The sequence below is a fragment of the Dendrobates tinctorius genome, unplaced genomic scaffold, assembly GCF_039654945.1.
Source record: "Dendrobates tinctorius isolate UK_male_01 unplaced genomic scaffold, ASM3965494v1 ptg000095l, whole genome shotgun sequence".
Lineage (NCBI taxonomy): Eukaryota > Metazoa > Chordata > Amphibia > Anura > Dendrobatidae > Dendrobates > Dendrobates tinctorius.
The window spans coordinates 2,576,875-2,594,179 of NW_027361763.1; the positions used below are offsets into that span (position 1 = coordinate 2,576,875).

Here is a 17,305-nt window from a genome sequence, read left to right on the forward strand (position 1 = left end):
GCGGACAGTCAGGACCCTGCTGCTTTCCGGCAGTAACACGGGCAGCCCCGGGCAAGACGTCCTGACCTCTAGGCTCCTCCTCTTCCTGCCTGTGGCTGCGACCTGCTGGGCCCCTGGCTGTCATTGGTGAAGGACCCGCACCATGTTCCAGGGAAGGCTCCTCGGCCGCTTTCTGTGTGAGTCCTCGGGGTGCGCTCGTTGGGAGCAGGGGGGCGCGTTGTTGTGGGGGGCTCCATGTCTTGTGCGGGGGATAAATCAATGGTTGTCATGGTAACTGCTGTCTACTAGCGCCTGTTGCTTTCTCAGTGCATTCTCTATGGCCGCGGTGTCAGTCTGCACTGCACCTGGCATGCTGTTCCTCTGCCCCCCCCCCCCCCCCCCCGGGCACACTGTCCCTCTGCCCCTGTCCCCTCTCTGCCCCCCCGGGCACACTGTCCCTCTGCCCCTGTCCCCTCTCTGCCCCCCCGGGCACGCTGTCCCTCTGCCCCTGTCCCCTCTCTGCCCCCCCCATCCGGCACGCTGTCCCTGTGGCCCCCCCCCCCCCCCATCCGGCACGCTGTCCCTGTGGCCCCCCCCCCCCCCATCCGGCACGCTGTCCCTGTGGCCCCCCCCCCCCCCATCCGGCACGCTGTCCCTGTGGCCCCCCCCCCCCCATCCGGCACGCTGTCCCTGTGGCCCCCCCCCCCCATCCGGCACGCTGTCCCTGTGGCCCCCCCCCCCCCCATCCGGCACGCTGTCCCTGTGCCCCTCCCCCCCATCCGGCACGCTGTCCCTGTGGCCCCCCCCCCAATCCGGCACGCTGTCCCTGTGGCCCCCCCCCCCCCATCCGGCACGCTGTCCCTGTGGCCCCCCCCCCCCATCCGGCACGCTGTCCCTGTGGCCCCCCCCCCCCATCCGGCACGCTGTCCCTGTGGCCCCCCCCCCCCCCATCCGGCACGCTGTCCCTGTGGGCCCCCCCCCCCCATCCGGCACGCTGTCCCTGTGGCCCCCCCCCCCCATCCGGCACGCTGTCCCTGTGGCCCCCCCCCCCCCCATCCGGCACGCTGTCCCTGTGGCCCCCCCCCCCCCCATCCGGCACGCTGTCCCTGTGGCCCCCCCCCCCCATCCGGCACGCTGTCCCTGTGGCCCCCCCCCCCCATCCGGCACGCTGTCCCTGTGGCCCCCCCCCCCATCCGGCACGCTGTCCCTGTGGCCCCCCCCCCCCATCCGGCACGCTGTCCCTGTGCCCCCCCCCCCCATCCGGCACGCTGTCCCTGTGGCCCCCCCCCCCCATCCGGCACGCTGTCCCTGTGGCCCCCCCCCCCCATCCGGCACGCTGTCCCTGTGGCCCCCCCCCCCATCCGGCACGCTGTCCCTGTGGCCCCCCCCCCCATCCGGCACGCTGTCCCTGTGGCCCCCCCCCCCATCCGGCACGCTGTCCCTGTGGCCCCCCCCCCCATCCGGCACGCTGTCCCTGTGGCCCCCCCCCCCATCCGGCACGCTGTCCCTGTGGCCCCCCCCCCCATCCGGCACGCTGTCCCTGTGCCCCCCCCCCCATCCGGCACGCTGTCCCTCTGCCCCCCCCCCATCCGGCACGCTGTCCCTCTGCCCCCCCCCCATCCGGCACGCTGTCCCTCTGCCCCCCCCCCATCCGGCACGCTGTCCCTCTGCCCCCCCCCCATCCGGCACGCTGTCCCTCTGCCCCCCCCCCATCCGGCACGCTGTCCCTCTGCCCCCCCCCCCATCCGGCACGCTGTCCCTCTGCCCCCCCCCCCATCCGGCACGCTGTCCCTCTGCCCCCCCCCCCATCCGGCACGCTGTCCCTCTGAAGCCCCCACAACCCCCCCCAATCACGCTGTCTCTCTGCCTCCCCCCCAACCGCAGGCTAATCTGCACATAAACCGCAGGTGTTTTGACCTGCAGATTTACCTGCGTTTTTTTCTCAAATCCGTGCGGAAAATTCGGCAGAGCAATCTGCAGCGTGTGCACACAACCTATACACCAGGCAATTATAAGGCTATGTCTCTGTCCGACGCCCCTGCAGTGATGCCGCTGTGCCCGTACATAGGGAGGCTGCAGCCTCCGCAGTGAATGTGAGGCCGAGTCTTGCACCATGTAAGGCCCAGGATTGAGAAAAGACAAAAGCTCATTCATGCTGCAAGGAAAACTTCCACCTTTTCCTCTGCGTCTCGTTTCCTTCCGCACTTTGTTCAGGATCTCGGCTTGCTGTCAGTGAATAGACTCCCGGCAGCTCGGGGTCACCGTGGTGCTGGGCTCATAGAGGAATAGTCTGGTACAAAGCTGCAGCTCACACTGTGCGCTCTCAGGGGGCATGCTGAGAGTTGTAGTTCTGCAGCAGCTGTAGAGACGCAGAATACTGGTGTAGTCCATCCTTTATGAGCGCCGCTCAGTGGTGACCTCCCGGCTGTGGAGAGTGCGGGGTCTGAATGTTACAAAGTGCAAGACTATTCGTCTATCTTGATAGTTTAGGTCAATCCAGATACATTGTAGCAAACCCTCCGCGGTGACAGGTTGTCGGTGTTCAGATTTTTTTTTTTCAGGCTGAAATAAGGCAGAAATGTGAATATTAAATGTCCGATTTCTGAGGTTGTGGGCAGGGGGCACACTGAGGACGAGCTGTCAAACAACTGAACCCCTGACAATCACTACTTCTGCAGTGGCCACTACAGGATGATTGTGGTACTGCATTGCACTCCCCCGATAAATTCCAGTGGACGCCATAGAGAGCAAAACCAGGACTTTAATGTAGATTAGGGTGTACAGCTGTTACACAACCCCACTCTCAGCATGGCCTCAGCCCCATTTTGATAATCAACAATGTTAATACTTTTTTATTTAAAGTGACAGACGCACTTTAATCTTGAGAAATGAGATTTTTTTGGGGTGCAGATGTGATTGTGTAATGCAGGAAGCCGAGGAAATGCAGATGAGATTTACAGGAAGCGTCAGTATGAAGGTTCGCACAGCGTTCCCCTTATTGTGTGAGGTCTGGTGCCGCTCTGCCTCATCTCCTACAGCATCACTGTTGTGTGGAGTCGGCGTAAGACTACATTCACACGGCCATAGTCTGTCCGTGGTGAGATATAAAACCTGGTTCATGGACGGGATTATTATTCTTTTGGGCTGTTCAGAGACAATCGTCTGTGTAAAAAGAATAAAAAATGGCGGCATGCGTGAGCCCTTCCATATTTCAGATGAGACTTGTCAAGTCTGAGCGCACAAAAGTCATCTGACTTCATACGGATGATCCTCATTGCGTTTGATTTTTACAGATCCAGTGCCTTGAAAAAGTATTCACACCCCGTGAACCTTCACCCACTTTTTTCACGTTACACCCACAAATTTAGTGTAAAGGAACCGATGCATGGTTTTGTAATTATTTTACAAATATTAATCTGCATGCCTTTGTGTTCAGCCCCCCTGATTCAATAATGTGTAGGACCACCATTCGCTGCAATTTTTGCTGCAGTCTTTTGGGGTCTGTCTCTACCAGCTTTGCACATCTAGAGGTGACATTTTTGCCCATTATTCATTGCACATTCCGGGTCACTGTGATTGGACGGAGGCAACTGAGAATAGCAATGTTTCAGTATTGTAACCCAGGGTTCCCCAACTCCAGTCCTCAAGGCCCACCAACAGATCATGTTTTCAGGATTTCCTTTGTATTGCACAGGTGATGCAATTATCACCTGAGCAATACTAAGGAAATCCTGAAAACATGATCTGTTGGTCGGCCTTGAGGACGGGAGTTGGGGAACCCTGTTGTAACCGACTCTTTGTAGGGACAAAGTGAGAATGTTGAAGAAGGTGTCTGCTCAGATACGACCAAAGTAGAATTTTTGGGGCTAAATGCAGATCAATGTCGGTCACAAAGTTAACACTGGACATCACCCTGAAAACATCATCCCCAATGTCACACATGGTGGAGGCAGCATCATGCTGTGGTGAGGCTTTTCTTCAGCAAGGGCAGGGAAGCTGGTCAGAGCTGATGGGAAGATGGATGGAGCTAAATAGAGGGCAATACTTGAGGAAAACCTGTTGGAGGCTGCAAAAGACTGTAGACTGGGGCGTAGGTTCCTCATCCGGAAGGACAACAACCCTAAACATCCTGCCAGTGCTGCAATGTATGATTTAGATCAAAGCATATTCATGTGTGTGAACGGCCCCAGTCACAGTCCTGACATCCCATTGAAAATATGTAGAAAGGCTTTAAAATTGCTGATCACTGATGTCTCCTTCCAATCTCAGTGAGCGAAAGGGAATGTTGAAAGAAGGGGCAAAAATGTCACCTCTAGATGTACAAAGCTGGGAGAGAGACAGCCCCCAAAAGACTGCAGCGAAAGGTCATCCTACAAAGTATTGACTCAGGGGGACTGAACACAAATGTCCGTCACAATATTCAAATATAGATAAATATTTAGTATACCGTAATTAGATAACATTGTATCCTTTCCTTTACACTTAACAAGTACTTGCTACTTTGTGTTGGCATCACTTAAAATACAATTATTTTTTTTTCTTTGGTGTGATGTGGAAAAGTTCACGCGGTATGAATATGTCTTCATGGCTCTGTACATTGCAATTATTAACACAGGAAACGTTTTGGTCATTTTGTTAGGTTGATAAAAAAAAAAAAGCATTTATTTGGATGTTAAGAGCTGACCTATAGATGAATAAATTGTTTTTTTTTTGTTTTGTTAAATCTAATTCTAACACTCATGTGGACGCAACCTTAGTCTTGTAAACCAGGAGGCACAGGATGAACACATGCTTCTAGCTTTGCAAGGAGACTTTTTCTCAGTAGGGATTTGACAACCCTAGATGTGTGGCTCACTATGGATCTGCTGCTTCATTTTTCTATCTGAGACTTGGTAAATTTTGCCTGTGAATCAGACTGCTCAGGATGAACCGTTCTCGAGATCCATTTTTGATAGTGGTTACATATGAGTGCTGCCAAAGAGGTTGGGTCTTCAGCCGGTGGCTGTGTCTTTGCAGGGGTCCCGGTCCTGTGCTCGTACTATAGGCTGCACTCCAGTTTATTTTCCTCGTTTTGGCGATGCCAGGACGGCTTGCCTAATATTGGGATCACTTTATATGAGCCACGTATATTTTCTAGCCTTAAAGGGGCGTTACGCACGGCCTGCGTGTTTTTGTGTCCATTCAGCCATTGCTCCGGTTGCTGATGTCCTATATATATGTTGTGTGACGCCTTCAGTCTGTATAATTCCCCTCCTGGATCACTATATTGTGGACCTTTCCGATATACCGCCATCCATACTCTCAATTATTGATCGCAGTAGGGGGTCCTGAGCAGTAGCCCCCCTCGCCGATGCAGCTTATGGACAGTGGTTGTCTTCATAACAGGAGGATGTATTCACATGTAGCAGGTTTTTGGGGTTGTTTTTTTTTTTTTTACAAAGACGTCCAAGACTTTTTGTTCCCAAGTCCGGGTCGTCTGCCTGGATCCGCAGTCTTAGCGCTTATTACTCCTCCTCCTGATCGCTGTTACTTTTTACCTTGTTAATCTGGAGTAGTAATCCCAAACCGGTTGTGCGGGCAAAGTCCAAGGCTGTAATCCACATACAATTCCCAGCTTTGCTCTAATGCTGGTCCCCGCCGAGCTGGATCCCCGCTCACCTGTCACACAATGCAGCAGGTCTTTCTTATGTTAAGACTTTAACCCTGTAGTTGTAAGATGGCTAAAGTTTCTAGTATCACAGTCATATTTTACATAGGTAGACGGGGGCTCTGATTTCCTTTTAAAGAATCTTCCGCTTTACCCTAATTTTTGTGACATCTTAGCGGAGCAAGCAACTTTTTTTTTTTTTTATTGCTTGAAAAAAAAAAATCTCAAAAATAAAAAGCATTTTTGATTTTGCTGAAAATTCATGAACCGCTGCACCGATTTTTGAAGGATTTGCACCAAAAAAAGTCACGAGCTAAAGAAATGTGCCTTGTGTAAACCCCACATATGGTGAACCGGTCATGGTCTATGAGAAAGCAGCATAACTATTTTGTGCCGCAGCTCTGGCTGCGCCGTGATATCGACTTGTATGTTCTACACCTATGTTATAGCTGATGTCGTGGTGTAATAAAAGATTTACTTGGTAAGTAGTTAACGGATAAGTCACCAGCTTACGTGTTTAAGGCCGACACGTTTCTTATTCATAGCGTGCGCTCGGCACACAGGCGTGAAACGCGTGAGCGGTGACTTCAGTCTTGGAGGTGGATTTCTTAATAAGTAAATCTTCCATGTGTCCTGTGTTTTTCTTATTGAACCTGTGTTAGCGGGCAGCAGCCATGTGCCGTGCCCATAGAACAGATGCGCTGCTCGTATTTTCTTCTAAAGACGTTGCAATATCTAGAATGATGCGAATCGACTCCCATTCCATCGGCCATGTTATTCATCCAAGTGGTGTTACTGTCATATTGCCAACGCTATTCGACCTCCAGTAACTTCAAGGAGAATACAGGCGTTATACCCTGTGATCGCCAGTCGCAGAGAATATGCACCCTCTGATTACCACCTAGGTCTAACCCGCACCATATGATGTGACTCACTGAGCGGCGTCTGGATTGTGAAGATTTGTCTCTCCAGTCTGGGTGATTTTGTTCAGATATGTGATTGTAGACACTAGTGACGAGTGCAAAGTCTGCACATCCCAAGCTTCCCTAAGGATTAGTTGGGTAGAACGTGCTGCCATGTGTGATCCAGCCATCATTATAATAAATAGCAAAAAATAGTAGAAAAGAACGGCACTCACCGGGTAGTGTAGTCAAGGCTTTATTATAAAAGCATATCAGCGGGAGAACGGGTGCAAAAAGGAGATAGCAACGACGATCGTTTTGCGCTGCAAAGGCGCTTCCACAGGTTACCTGATGTAACCTGTGGAAACGCCTTTGTAGCGCGAAATGATCGTCGTTGCTATCTCCTTTTTGCACCCGTTCTCCCGCTGATATGCTTTTATAATAAAGCCTTGACTACACTACCCGGTGAGTGCCGTTCTCTTTTCTACTATTTTTTGCTATGTGGATTAGCTTATTTTCCATGAATGTGCACCTAAGGGTAAAACAGTTGTATTACTGGCTGTGTCTCTTTCATACACGTATGATGGTTCGGATGTGTGGACTATTGTGATGGTGCTCGCCTTCTAGTTCTGGACATTATAATATATAGGGGTCATGATATAAAGCTGAATGATCCAATCCTCAGCCAGTATGTTTCTAAGTGCAATTACCAAGTGCTACTAGGCACATGGAGGATGTGCAGACAGATGAAAAGGAGGGGGCGGAGTCTGAGGGAACAGGGAAGAGTTACATAAATGAGGTGAGGTGATAGGCCTGTCTAAAAATGTGGTTTAAAAACATGAGGTTACATGTTAAACGTCTCGTCCTGGGTAGTGCCTTCCAGAAAACTGATGCAGCACAAGAGACATTTTGGTGATGGAGGTGTGAGGTTTGGATTATACGAGATGTTAGCCTTGGATTAGTTGCGGAGTGGAGAGGACAGGTAGGGTGATAGTCAGAGATGAGGAGATGTAGGTGGGTGAAGAACTGGAGACATTTGTGGGTGAGAGAGACTTTTATATTGTACTGTGTAGCGGATGGGTAACAAGTGCAATGACTGGCACAGGGAGGAGGCATCAGTGTATCGGCTGGACAGGAATATGATCCTGGCTGTTGCATTCAGGACGGATTTTAGAAGAGAGGGCTTAGTAAGAGGGAGAACGATTTTTAGAGAGTTGCAGTAGTCTGGATGAAATGTACTAAGACCCAGAGTAAAAGGTGGAGATGGTTTTTAAGATTCAGGTGACCTAAGCAAGTGAGTGATTGGATATAGGGAATAACGGAAAGTTTTGTGTCAGATATGACCCCGAGACAGGAAGATTGCTGCTGGGGTGTTATGCTTGTACCACTGAAGGTAATTGCAAAATTGGGTATAGAGGGAGGAACATGAGATCGATAGATACAGATATATTATGACAGTGTGTACATGTATACATTTTATATAGCACCATTGATTCCACGTACATGCAAAATCCAGATAGTAAACTAACAATGACAGACTGGTACAGAGGAAATAGGATCCTGATGGGGAAGGAGACAGTAGATTGGGGGTTGTAGTAGCCCCGGTTCTGTTAAGGTGGCAGCGTGGTCTTTGCAGGATGTAGCTTTCTTGAAGAGCTGTGTTTTTGGGTTCCGTCTGAAGGATCCGAATGTGGTGGCTGTGTTGGGGCACAGTATTCAAGAGGATGGAGGATATTCGGGAGAAGTCTTGGAGGTGATTTGTTGAGGAAGAAATAAGTGTGGAGGAGAGAAGGGAGGCCTTGGGAGGATCGGAGATTACATGAGGGAAGATATCGGGAGATTAGCTTGGAGATGTACGGAGGAGAAAGGTTTTGTAGGTCAGTGTTATTAGATTGAACTGGATACACTAGGGAATTGGGAGTCAGTGAAGAGATTAGCTGAGGAGTAACGAGGAGAGGGATGAACTAGTCGGGAGAGGTGCGAGAGTGTTTGCAGGTAGCCACAGAGGAGGAACATAAGCATGTTAGTAGATTGAGGGTTAAGGAAAGGACTGACATTGGAAATATTTATGAGCTGAAGACGACAGGAGGTGGAAAGAGCTTGCATGTGCGGTTTGAAGGACAGGGCAGATTCGAGGGTTACGCCGAGGCATCTGATTTCCGATACAGGGGAAAGTGTGATGTCATTTATTGTAAGAGATCAGGCTGGGAAGTTATGTGAGATGGAGGAAAAATATGGAGCTCAGGTTTGTCCACATTGAGCTTGAGGAAGCGATAGAAGGATATGGCTGACGGACACTCTGGAATTTTGGACAGCAAAGAGGTGACGTCTGGGCCAGAGAGGTAGATCTAGGGTCATCAGCGTATACGTGGTACTACAAGCCATGGGCCTTTGAGTTGTCCCAGGCCAAGGGTATAGATAGAGAAGAGTAGGAGTCCTAGGACGGAGCCTTGGGGGACTCGAACAGAGAGAGAGGGTGGGATGATGAGGTAGCGTGGGAGATTCTGAATGTGTGGTTGGTAAGGTATGAGGAGATCCAGGGGAGGGCAAGGTGTGACTCCAATGGAAGAGAGGATGTGTAGTAGGAGGCAGTGGTCAACTGTGTGAAAAGGCAGAAGACAGGTCTAGAAGGAGGAGTATAGAGACTCGTCTGTTAGCTTTGGCTGGAAGTAGTTGATAGTTGTGGTCAGGGCTGTCTCAGTGCAATGGTAGAGGTAGAAGCCAGATTGTAGGTCAAAGAGCGAGTTAGATGAGAAGTGGTAGGAAAGTTCAGAGTGAGCACGCTGCTCAAGGAGTTTGGAAACAGCGGTCGGGTCGATAGCTGGACATAGCGGTCGGGTCGAGGGTTGGCTTTTTGAGGATAGGTGCGATTGTGGCATGTTTGAAAGCAGAAGGGAAGGTGCCAGATGTTAGTGATAGGTTGAAGAGATGAGATACTGTGGTGGTGAGGAGGTGGAATTGAATGGGGTTAAGTGCACAGGTGGTGAGGTGTGATTTGGAGAAGAGATGAGTGATCTCTCCTTCAGTAAAGTTGGGGAGGGAGGTTATGGGGTTTGGGCATTGGTCCGGTATACAAAGGGGTTGTAGTGGTGGAACAATAAAGACTTTCCTTGTTTGCCACACCCCTGAAGAATAAGAGACCAATCTCCTCAACAGAGATTAGGGAGGTCTGAGGGGGCAGTGCAGGGCGAAGGAGGGAGATGGGAGTCTGCTGTGTATGTGTATAAAATATATATATTATATATTTTCCTCCGGGTTCTCCGGTTTCCTCCCACACTCCAAAGACATGCTGATAGGGAAATTAGATTGTGAGCCACATCGGGGACAGTGCCGATAATGTCTGTAAATCGCAGTATGTGAGTAAATATATCATAACTTTTATTAGCTGTCTGAGTTACTCTGAAATAACTGGATTCTGTCAATCACTGCTGCAACTTGTAACAACCGCTAGTGCCATCTAGTGGTCAATGTGCAGTATTACATGACAGATCATTAATAATTTTGTGCTTTTTCTGTTTTTCAGTGCAACAGAATGGAGTGAGACACAGCTCCTACACAGCCTCCCGCAAAAACCTGTACATTAATAAGGACACTAAAATAATATGCCAAGGATTCACCGGGAAACAGGTACACCGCCTCACCAGATAACTGAGATTATGCTGCACATACCGGACTACCTTTCCTAGACAGGCAGCGTCACGATTCTTAGATCATAGAATCGTAGAGTTGGAAGGGACCTCCTGGGCCATCTGGTCCAACCCCCTGCTCAAAGCAGGATTCGCTAAATCATCCCAGTCAGATGTTTGTCCAGCCTCTGTTTGAAGACTTCCATTGAAGGAGAACTCACCACTTCTCGTGGCAGCCTGTTCCACTCATTGATCACTCTAACTGTCAAAAAGTTTTTTCTAATATCTAATCTGTGTCTCCTCCCATTCAGTTTCATCCCATTGCTTCTAGTCTTTTCTTGTGCAAATGAGAATAAAGTTGATCCTTCTACAATGTGACAGCCCTTTAGATATTTGTAGACAGCTATTAAGTCTCCTCTCAGTCTTCTCTTTTGCAAACTAAACATTCCCAAATCCTGCAACCTTTCCTCATAAGACAGGGTTTGCAGACCGGTCACCATTCTGGTCGCTCTTTTCTGAACTTGCTCCAGTTTGTTGATGTCTTTTTTTTAAAATGTGGTGCCCAAAACTGGACACAATATTCCAGATGAGGTCTGACCAAAGAGGAGTAGAGGGAAATAATGACTTCACGTGATCTAGACTGTATGCTTCTGTTAATACATCCTAGAATTGCATTTGCCTTTTTTGCTGCTGCATCACACTGTTGACTCATATTCAGTCTGTGATCTATTAGTATACCCAAGTCTTTCACATGTGCTGTCACTTAGCCCTATTCCTCCCATTCTATATATGCTTTTTTCATTTTTATTGCCCAGATGTAGTACTTTGCATTTCTCCCTGTTAAAAACCATTCTGTTAGTTGCTGCCCACTTCTCCAGTTTATTTAAATCTTTTTGAATCCTCTCTCTCTCTTCTCTAGTATTAGCTATCCCTCCTAGCTTTGTGTCATCAGCAAATTTAATCAGTTTACCCTCAATTCCTTCATCTAAATCGTTGATAAAGATGTTGAACAATACAGGGCCCAGGAGCCCTGTGGTACCCCACTTGAGACATTCTTCCAACTGGATGTGCAGCCATTTACGACCACTCTTTGGGTCCGATCGCTAAGCCAGTTATGAATCCACCTAACAGTTGCCTTGTCCATTCCATACTTAGTAATTTTTTCAATAAGGATTGTATGAGAGACTTTGTCAAATGCTTTGCTGAAGTCAAGATATACTATATCTACAGCATTTCCTTGATCCACCCAATCAGTGATACCGTCATAGAAGGAAATTAAGTTAGTCTGACATGACTTATTAGTTACAAACCCATGCTGACTCTGTTTAATCACTTCATTCTTATCCAGGTATTGACATACATGTTTTTTAATAATTTGTTCAAAGATCTTTCCTGGTATAGAAGTCAGACTCACCGGCCTATAGTTGCCTGGGTCCACCTTCTTCCCCTTTTTGAAGATAGGAACAACATTTGCTCTTCTCCAGTCTTCTGGCACTTCTCCTGTTCTCCAAGAATTTTCAAAGATTATGGAGAGGGGTTCAAAAATTTCTTCTGCTATCTCCTTCAGTACTCTGGGGTGTAATTCATCTGGACCTGGAGACTTGAATTCATTTAGGTTAGCTAAGTGTTTCCTCACTATCTTTCTGTTTATAGATATCCTGGATTCTTCTATTCCCTTAATAGGACAGTGAATAACAGTTGATGTTACATTTCCTTTCTGAGAGAAAACAGATGCAAAATAGGAATTTAAAAGTTCAGCCTTCTCAACATCCTGTCTTACCATTTCATCCTGTAAAAATCCTATAGCATCTTTGACTTTCCTTTTACTTTTGACATATCCCCAAAATCCTTTATTATTGCTTTTGACATCTCTTGCAAGCCTCAATTCATTTTCAGCTTTAGCTAATCTGATTTGTGCCCTGCAGGTTCTGCAGACAGCATTATATTCTTCTTTAGATATGCCTCCCTCTTTCCATTTTATAAACATTTTTTTTCTTCCTTTTTAGCATGTGCTTAAGTTCTGTGTTCATCCATCCTGGTTTCCTTAAATGCTTCCTATTCTTCCCTTTTCGGAATTGTTAACAACTGTGCTTTGAGAATTTCATTTTTCAAGATTTCCCATCCTTCCTGGACATTTTTGTCTTTAAGGATATCCAGCCATTGGATCCCTCCAATTCTCTTTCTGAATCCCTTAAAATCTGCCTTTCTGAAATCTAACCTTGACGTCTGAGTCTTCACAGGTCTTCCGCCTCTAGTTATCCAAAATTCTAAAATAGCATGGTCGCTACCTCCTAGGGTCCCAGCCACTTTTACCTCCTCAACCATTTCCTCCCTGTTTATGAGGATTAGATCCAAGGTAGCAGTTCCCCTTGTTTTCTCCCCTACCTTTTGGAAGATAAAGTTGTCAGCAAGAGAGGATAAGAATTTCCTTGACCTGTTTGTTTTGCCTGAGAGAGATTCCCAACAAATGTCTGGATAGTTGAAATCTCCCTTGACAACTGTCATATTTTTTGGAGAACTTGGCCATTTGATGCATAAACAGTTCATCCATATCTTCAGCTTGCACAGGCGGCCTGTAGTAAATGCCTACAATGGTGTCCTTTCCATTGTTCTGTCCTTGTATTCTTACCCAAACAGTTTCCACAGAACTCCCAGTCTCTGAAGCTTCAATCTCTGTGCAGATATACGCGTTTCTAACATACAATGCGACACCCCCTCCTCGTTTATCAAGTCTGTTTCTTGCAAATAAGTTGTATCCTTCTAGTCTTGTATTCCAATCATGTGTATTGTCCCACCAAGTTTCAGTGATTCCAATGACATCATATTTCTTTTCCTGTGTTAGTAGTTCCAATTCTCCTTGTTTGTTGCCCATGCTTTGTGCATTAGTATAGAAACATTTTAGTTTGTGATTGGTTTCTCTTTCTCCAATATTTTTATTAATTAGACTCTTTTGCCTTTGTTCTTCCTTTCCACTTCTAATAGCAGAGTTCTCAATAGCATTTGTCAGGTGTATGGCTTTTTCTGGTCTTTTGCTTCCCTTCCCATGTTGTTCTAGTTTAAAGCTCTCCTTACAAGTGTAGCAAGGCGACTTCCAAATACATGCTTTCCAGTCTTCGTAAGGTGCACCCCATCTCTAGCAAGTAGTCCATCGTATAAGTAGTTCACTCTGTGATCCAGAAATCCAAATCGTTGCTGACGGCACCATCGACGTAGCCAGTTGTTCACCTGCAGAATCTTATTCCCCCTCCTTGTTCCATGGCCATCCACTGGGAGGATGGAAGAGAAGACCACCTGCGCTCCCAGTTCTTTCACTTTCTTGCCTAAGTCTTCAAAGTCTCTGCAGATGGTTTCCAGGTCGTTTCTTGCGGTGTCATTTGTCCCCACATGTAGTAGCAGGAATGGGTAGTCATCTGTAGGTCTGAAGAGTCCTGATATCCTGTCAGACACATCTTTAATTTTTGCACCTGGAAGACAGCACATTTCTCTTGTAGTTATATCCGGTCTGCAGATAGCGGCCTCTGTTCCTCTCAACAGGGAATCCCCCATGACCACCACTCTCCGTTTCTTCTTCACAACATTTTTCTTTCTCCATCCAGGAGGACTCTGAAGGCGTACAAGGTTGCTGTTTGTTGGCAAAGTCTTATCCTGATGTATTTCTTCATCGTTTTCCTGCGTGAGAGCCTGGTACTGGTTCCTGAGCAGTATGGGTGCTGACTGCCTCCTGATCCTCCTGCTTCTCTGGGTCGCATGTCTCCATTCCTCTGTTTCTTCAGGTGCACTTCGAATTTCTTCTCTTTCTGTAACATGAAGAGATAATTCTGCTCTGTCCAAGAACTCTTCACCTTCCTTAATGATCTTCAACGTAGCTAACCTGTCTTCGAGATTTTGCAACTTTTCCTCCAACAGGGACACAAGCTTGCATTTGTGGCATGTGAAGTTTGGCTTTTCCACTAGTTAGTCTGTGAACATGTAGCAAGAAATGCAGCTCACCAAATGGCTCCTGGCCTCTTCCATCTTGAGATTTCTTAAAAACGATGAAAGACGAGCCACAATTCGCGCGCCGATCGGCGCGCGGTTTTTCCGATTTCCTCTTTTCAGCTGCAACGGCCAAAACCCAGTGATCGTTGAGCTCGCGGAGACTCTTCACTTATCCCAGAAGGCACTGGGAATATGCAAATGATCTCCTCAAGACTCTTCCCCTGGTTTTCCGATTTCCTCTTTTCAGCTGCAACGGCCTAAACCCAGTGATCGTTGAGCTCGCGGAGACTCTTCACTTATCCCAGAAGGCACTGGGAATATGCAAATGATCTCCTCAAGACTCTTCCCCTGGTTTTTTTTTTTTTTTTGCTGTGAGCCATCCCTGGACCCGTCCCTGTCATGTTACCCGAGATCATTCCTTTTCCTAATTTTTCTTGACCTAAAACACATTTCTGGCTAATATTCCTTTTTTTTAGGGAAACATTGAGTTGTGTGTATGTAACTGTTGAATATAAATAAAGGGAACACTTAGAGGAGATGTGCCAAGACTGGAAGCTATTCCTTTTCGTATGCATAGCGGATAACTTCCCAATCTCTATGGGTCCAACTGCCGTGACCCCCATCAATCCAGAGGATGTGACTCTGAAAGCCCAGGGTGAATAGATTTGAAGTCCACTCCATTCATTGTTAATGGGAGCACTCTTTACTGGGTCAGTCGGGGTCCCGGCAGTGGGTCCTTTGTAGACTGGGAACTTAACCCCTTAACAACCCGTCGAGATCAGCCGGCCGGTACCCGACAACAGTAGGAGATTTTTCCTTCCCCCACATACGGGGTATCAGTGTAGTCTGGAGAAATTGAACAAAAAATGTTGTGGTCCATTTTCTCCTGATACCCTTGTGAAAATAAAAAAAAGTTTAGCTCTTAAGTTAATTTTTTTTTGTGAAAAAAGTAAATTGTTCATTTTTTTTTCCTTCCACATTGCTTTAATTCTCGTGAAGCACCTGAAGGGTTAATAAACTTCTTGAGTGTGGTTTTGAGTACTTTGAGGGGTGCAGTTTTTAGAATGGTCTCCACTTTTGGGTCTTTTCTTTCATATTGACCCCTCCAAACTCACTTCAAATGTGAGGTGGTGCCTAACAAATTTTGTTTGAAAAATGAGAAATCGCTGGACAACTTTTAACCCTTATGACTTCCTAACTAAAAAAAGTATTTATTTATTTTTTTTTATTCTGTGTGACACCACTCTCTGATTTAAGAGCACAAAAATTAAAATTTTGACCATTGCTAAATTTTCAACATTTTTTCACATTTTCATTTTTTTTTTTTTTTTTCATAAATAAACGCAAGTCATATCAAATAAATTTTTTACCACTAACGTGACGTGCAATATGTCACGACAAGACAGTCTCAGAATCAGCGGGATCCATTGAAGCGTTTCAGAGTTATTACCTCATAAAGGGACAGTGGTCAGAAATGTAAAAATTGGCTTGGTCGTTAAGAACAAAATTGTCTCGTCACGAAGGGGTTAAAGGGAGGTAATATCCAGTCATGGCATAACCCCTTTAAATTTCGTATTAAATTTCAATAAACAGCATATTAATCAACAACATAAACAGCAATAAACAAAATCTTAAAATTGGAAGTGTAATCCAATTACAATAAAAAGACATATCGCCGATCAATGTGAACCAAAACCCATAACCAGCTGAGGGCTGGATTCCAAATTACCCCAAGAAGCAAAGTAAAAAAAAAACAGACATTGTAGTTTGATATACTTGCATATCCTCATGTGTCTCAGTAATATGTTTGGCCCTCATGTGTCAGAGCGCTCTCCACACGATGTCTGGGCTCCTGATGAAATGGCGTATAGTGTCCTCCTAGACCGGGATCAGGGCAGTATTGGCTCCTGCACAGTCTGTGCTGTTATTTAGAACCATTAAATGCACTGTTACAAAGTGTCCCAGAGGTTCCCATTTGGATTCAGGTTTGGGGCGCACAAGGACTGGGTCAATGGTATCAATGGCTTCGTCATCTAGGTGCTTCCTACATACTCTGCCCATGACATGCCGGGCATTGTCCTGCACCAGGAGGAACCCAGGGCCACTGCACCAGTGTATGGCCTGAGGATTGTGTCCCAGTACCTATCACATGGAGACTTGTCCAACCCTCCCCAGACCATCACGGACCCAACACCGACCTAATCCTGCAGGCAGCATAAAATTCACCATGGCTTCTCCTGACCGACGTCTGTCACATGTACTCCATGTTGACTGCTTCCATCTGTGAACACAACGGGCGCCAAAGGTGGTGTACCTACCAATTCTGGGGTTCTCTGACGGATGCCAAGTGAGCTACACAGTAATAAACTGTGAGCGCAATACCCACAAGAGGACCTCGGTCATTCCTGCCTCCGCACCACAGTTTGGTCAGAGACTTGCAGACCTGGAGGTCATTTTGTAGGATTCGGGTAGTCTTCCTGCTGCTTCTCCTCACCCTAAGGGTGCAGATAGGTGGCCATGTAACTCGTGCTATGATCACATCGCATTGGCTCGTCACTGGCGGCTCTCCTTACCTGAGCGTGACAGCGTAGTGTATTTTTATGCAGCTGTCAAGCTCAGGTCAGGAGAGCCGATGGTCAGTCCAAGGATTGCAATGCAATCTTCACCAGAGTTACACGTCCTACTGTTTGCTCTAAGGAGCAGATCCTAGACCCATGCTGGGCTGATGTCTGTCTCTCTTAATGGCCGTGTCCTGGTGTCTGCTCCATGCTCTGGAGACTGTGGTGGTAGACACTGGATTCCTTCTTGTGAAACCACATATAACTGTGTCATCCTGGAGGAGCGAGTCGATCCTGAATGGGCTGCAGGTACCCTCTCATTAGGACATCAGGAAAACCCCAAACTGGAGGAGAATCAGAATGATAAAGAATCATCTGTGTCCGCCATCAGCTAAACCATTTCCTTTTTGGGGGTCGTCCTGTGCTTCCTCTCAGGTGCTCCTGTTGTCACCTTCATTTGCACCAAAGCAGGCGACTGATTCGCAGATGCTGCTTCTTTGCAATTTTTCGATCACAGCCCATACCCTTATAAAGGAGAATAGGATCATCGGTATACCCCATATTCCACTCTTCCAATCTATCGTGGATTTCATTCCAATTTTTTTTTTTTTTTTT

At 47.3% G+C, this 17,305-nt stretch overlaps 1 protein-coding gene across 1 annotated transcript in view; it reads left to right on the forward strand.

Annotated features, from left to right (window-relative positions):
- SUCLG1 (succinate-CoA ligase GDP/ADP-forming subunit alpha) overlaps positions 1-17,305 on the forward strand; it is a 63,404-nt gene continuing 46,099 nt past the window's right edge. The window contains exons 1-2 of the mRNA XM_073586713.1: positions 1-176; positions 10,052-10,155. Coding sequence (XP_073442814.1) covers positions 143-176; positions 10,052-10,155 — 138 coding nt within the window. The 5' untranslated portion in view covers positions 1-142. The remainder of the gene's footprint in view (positions 177-10,051; positions 10,156-17,305) is intronic.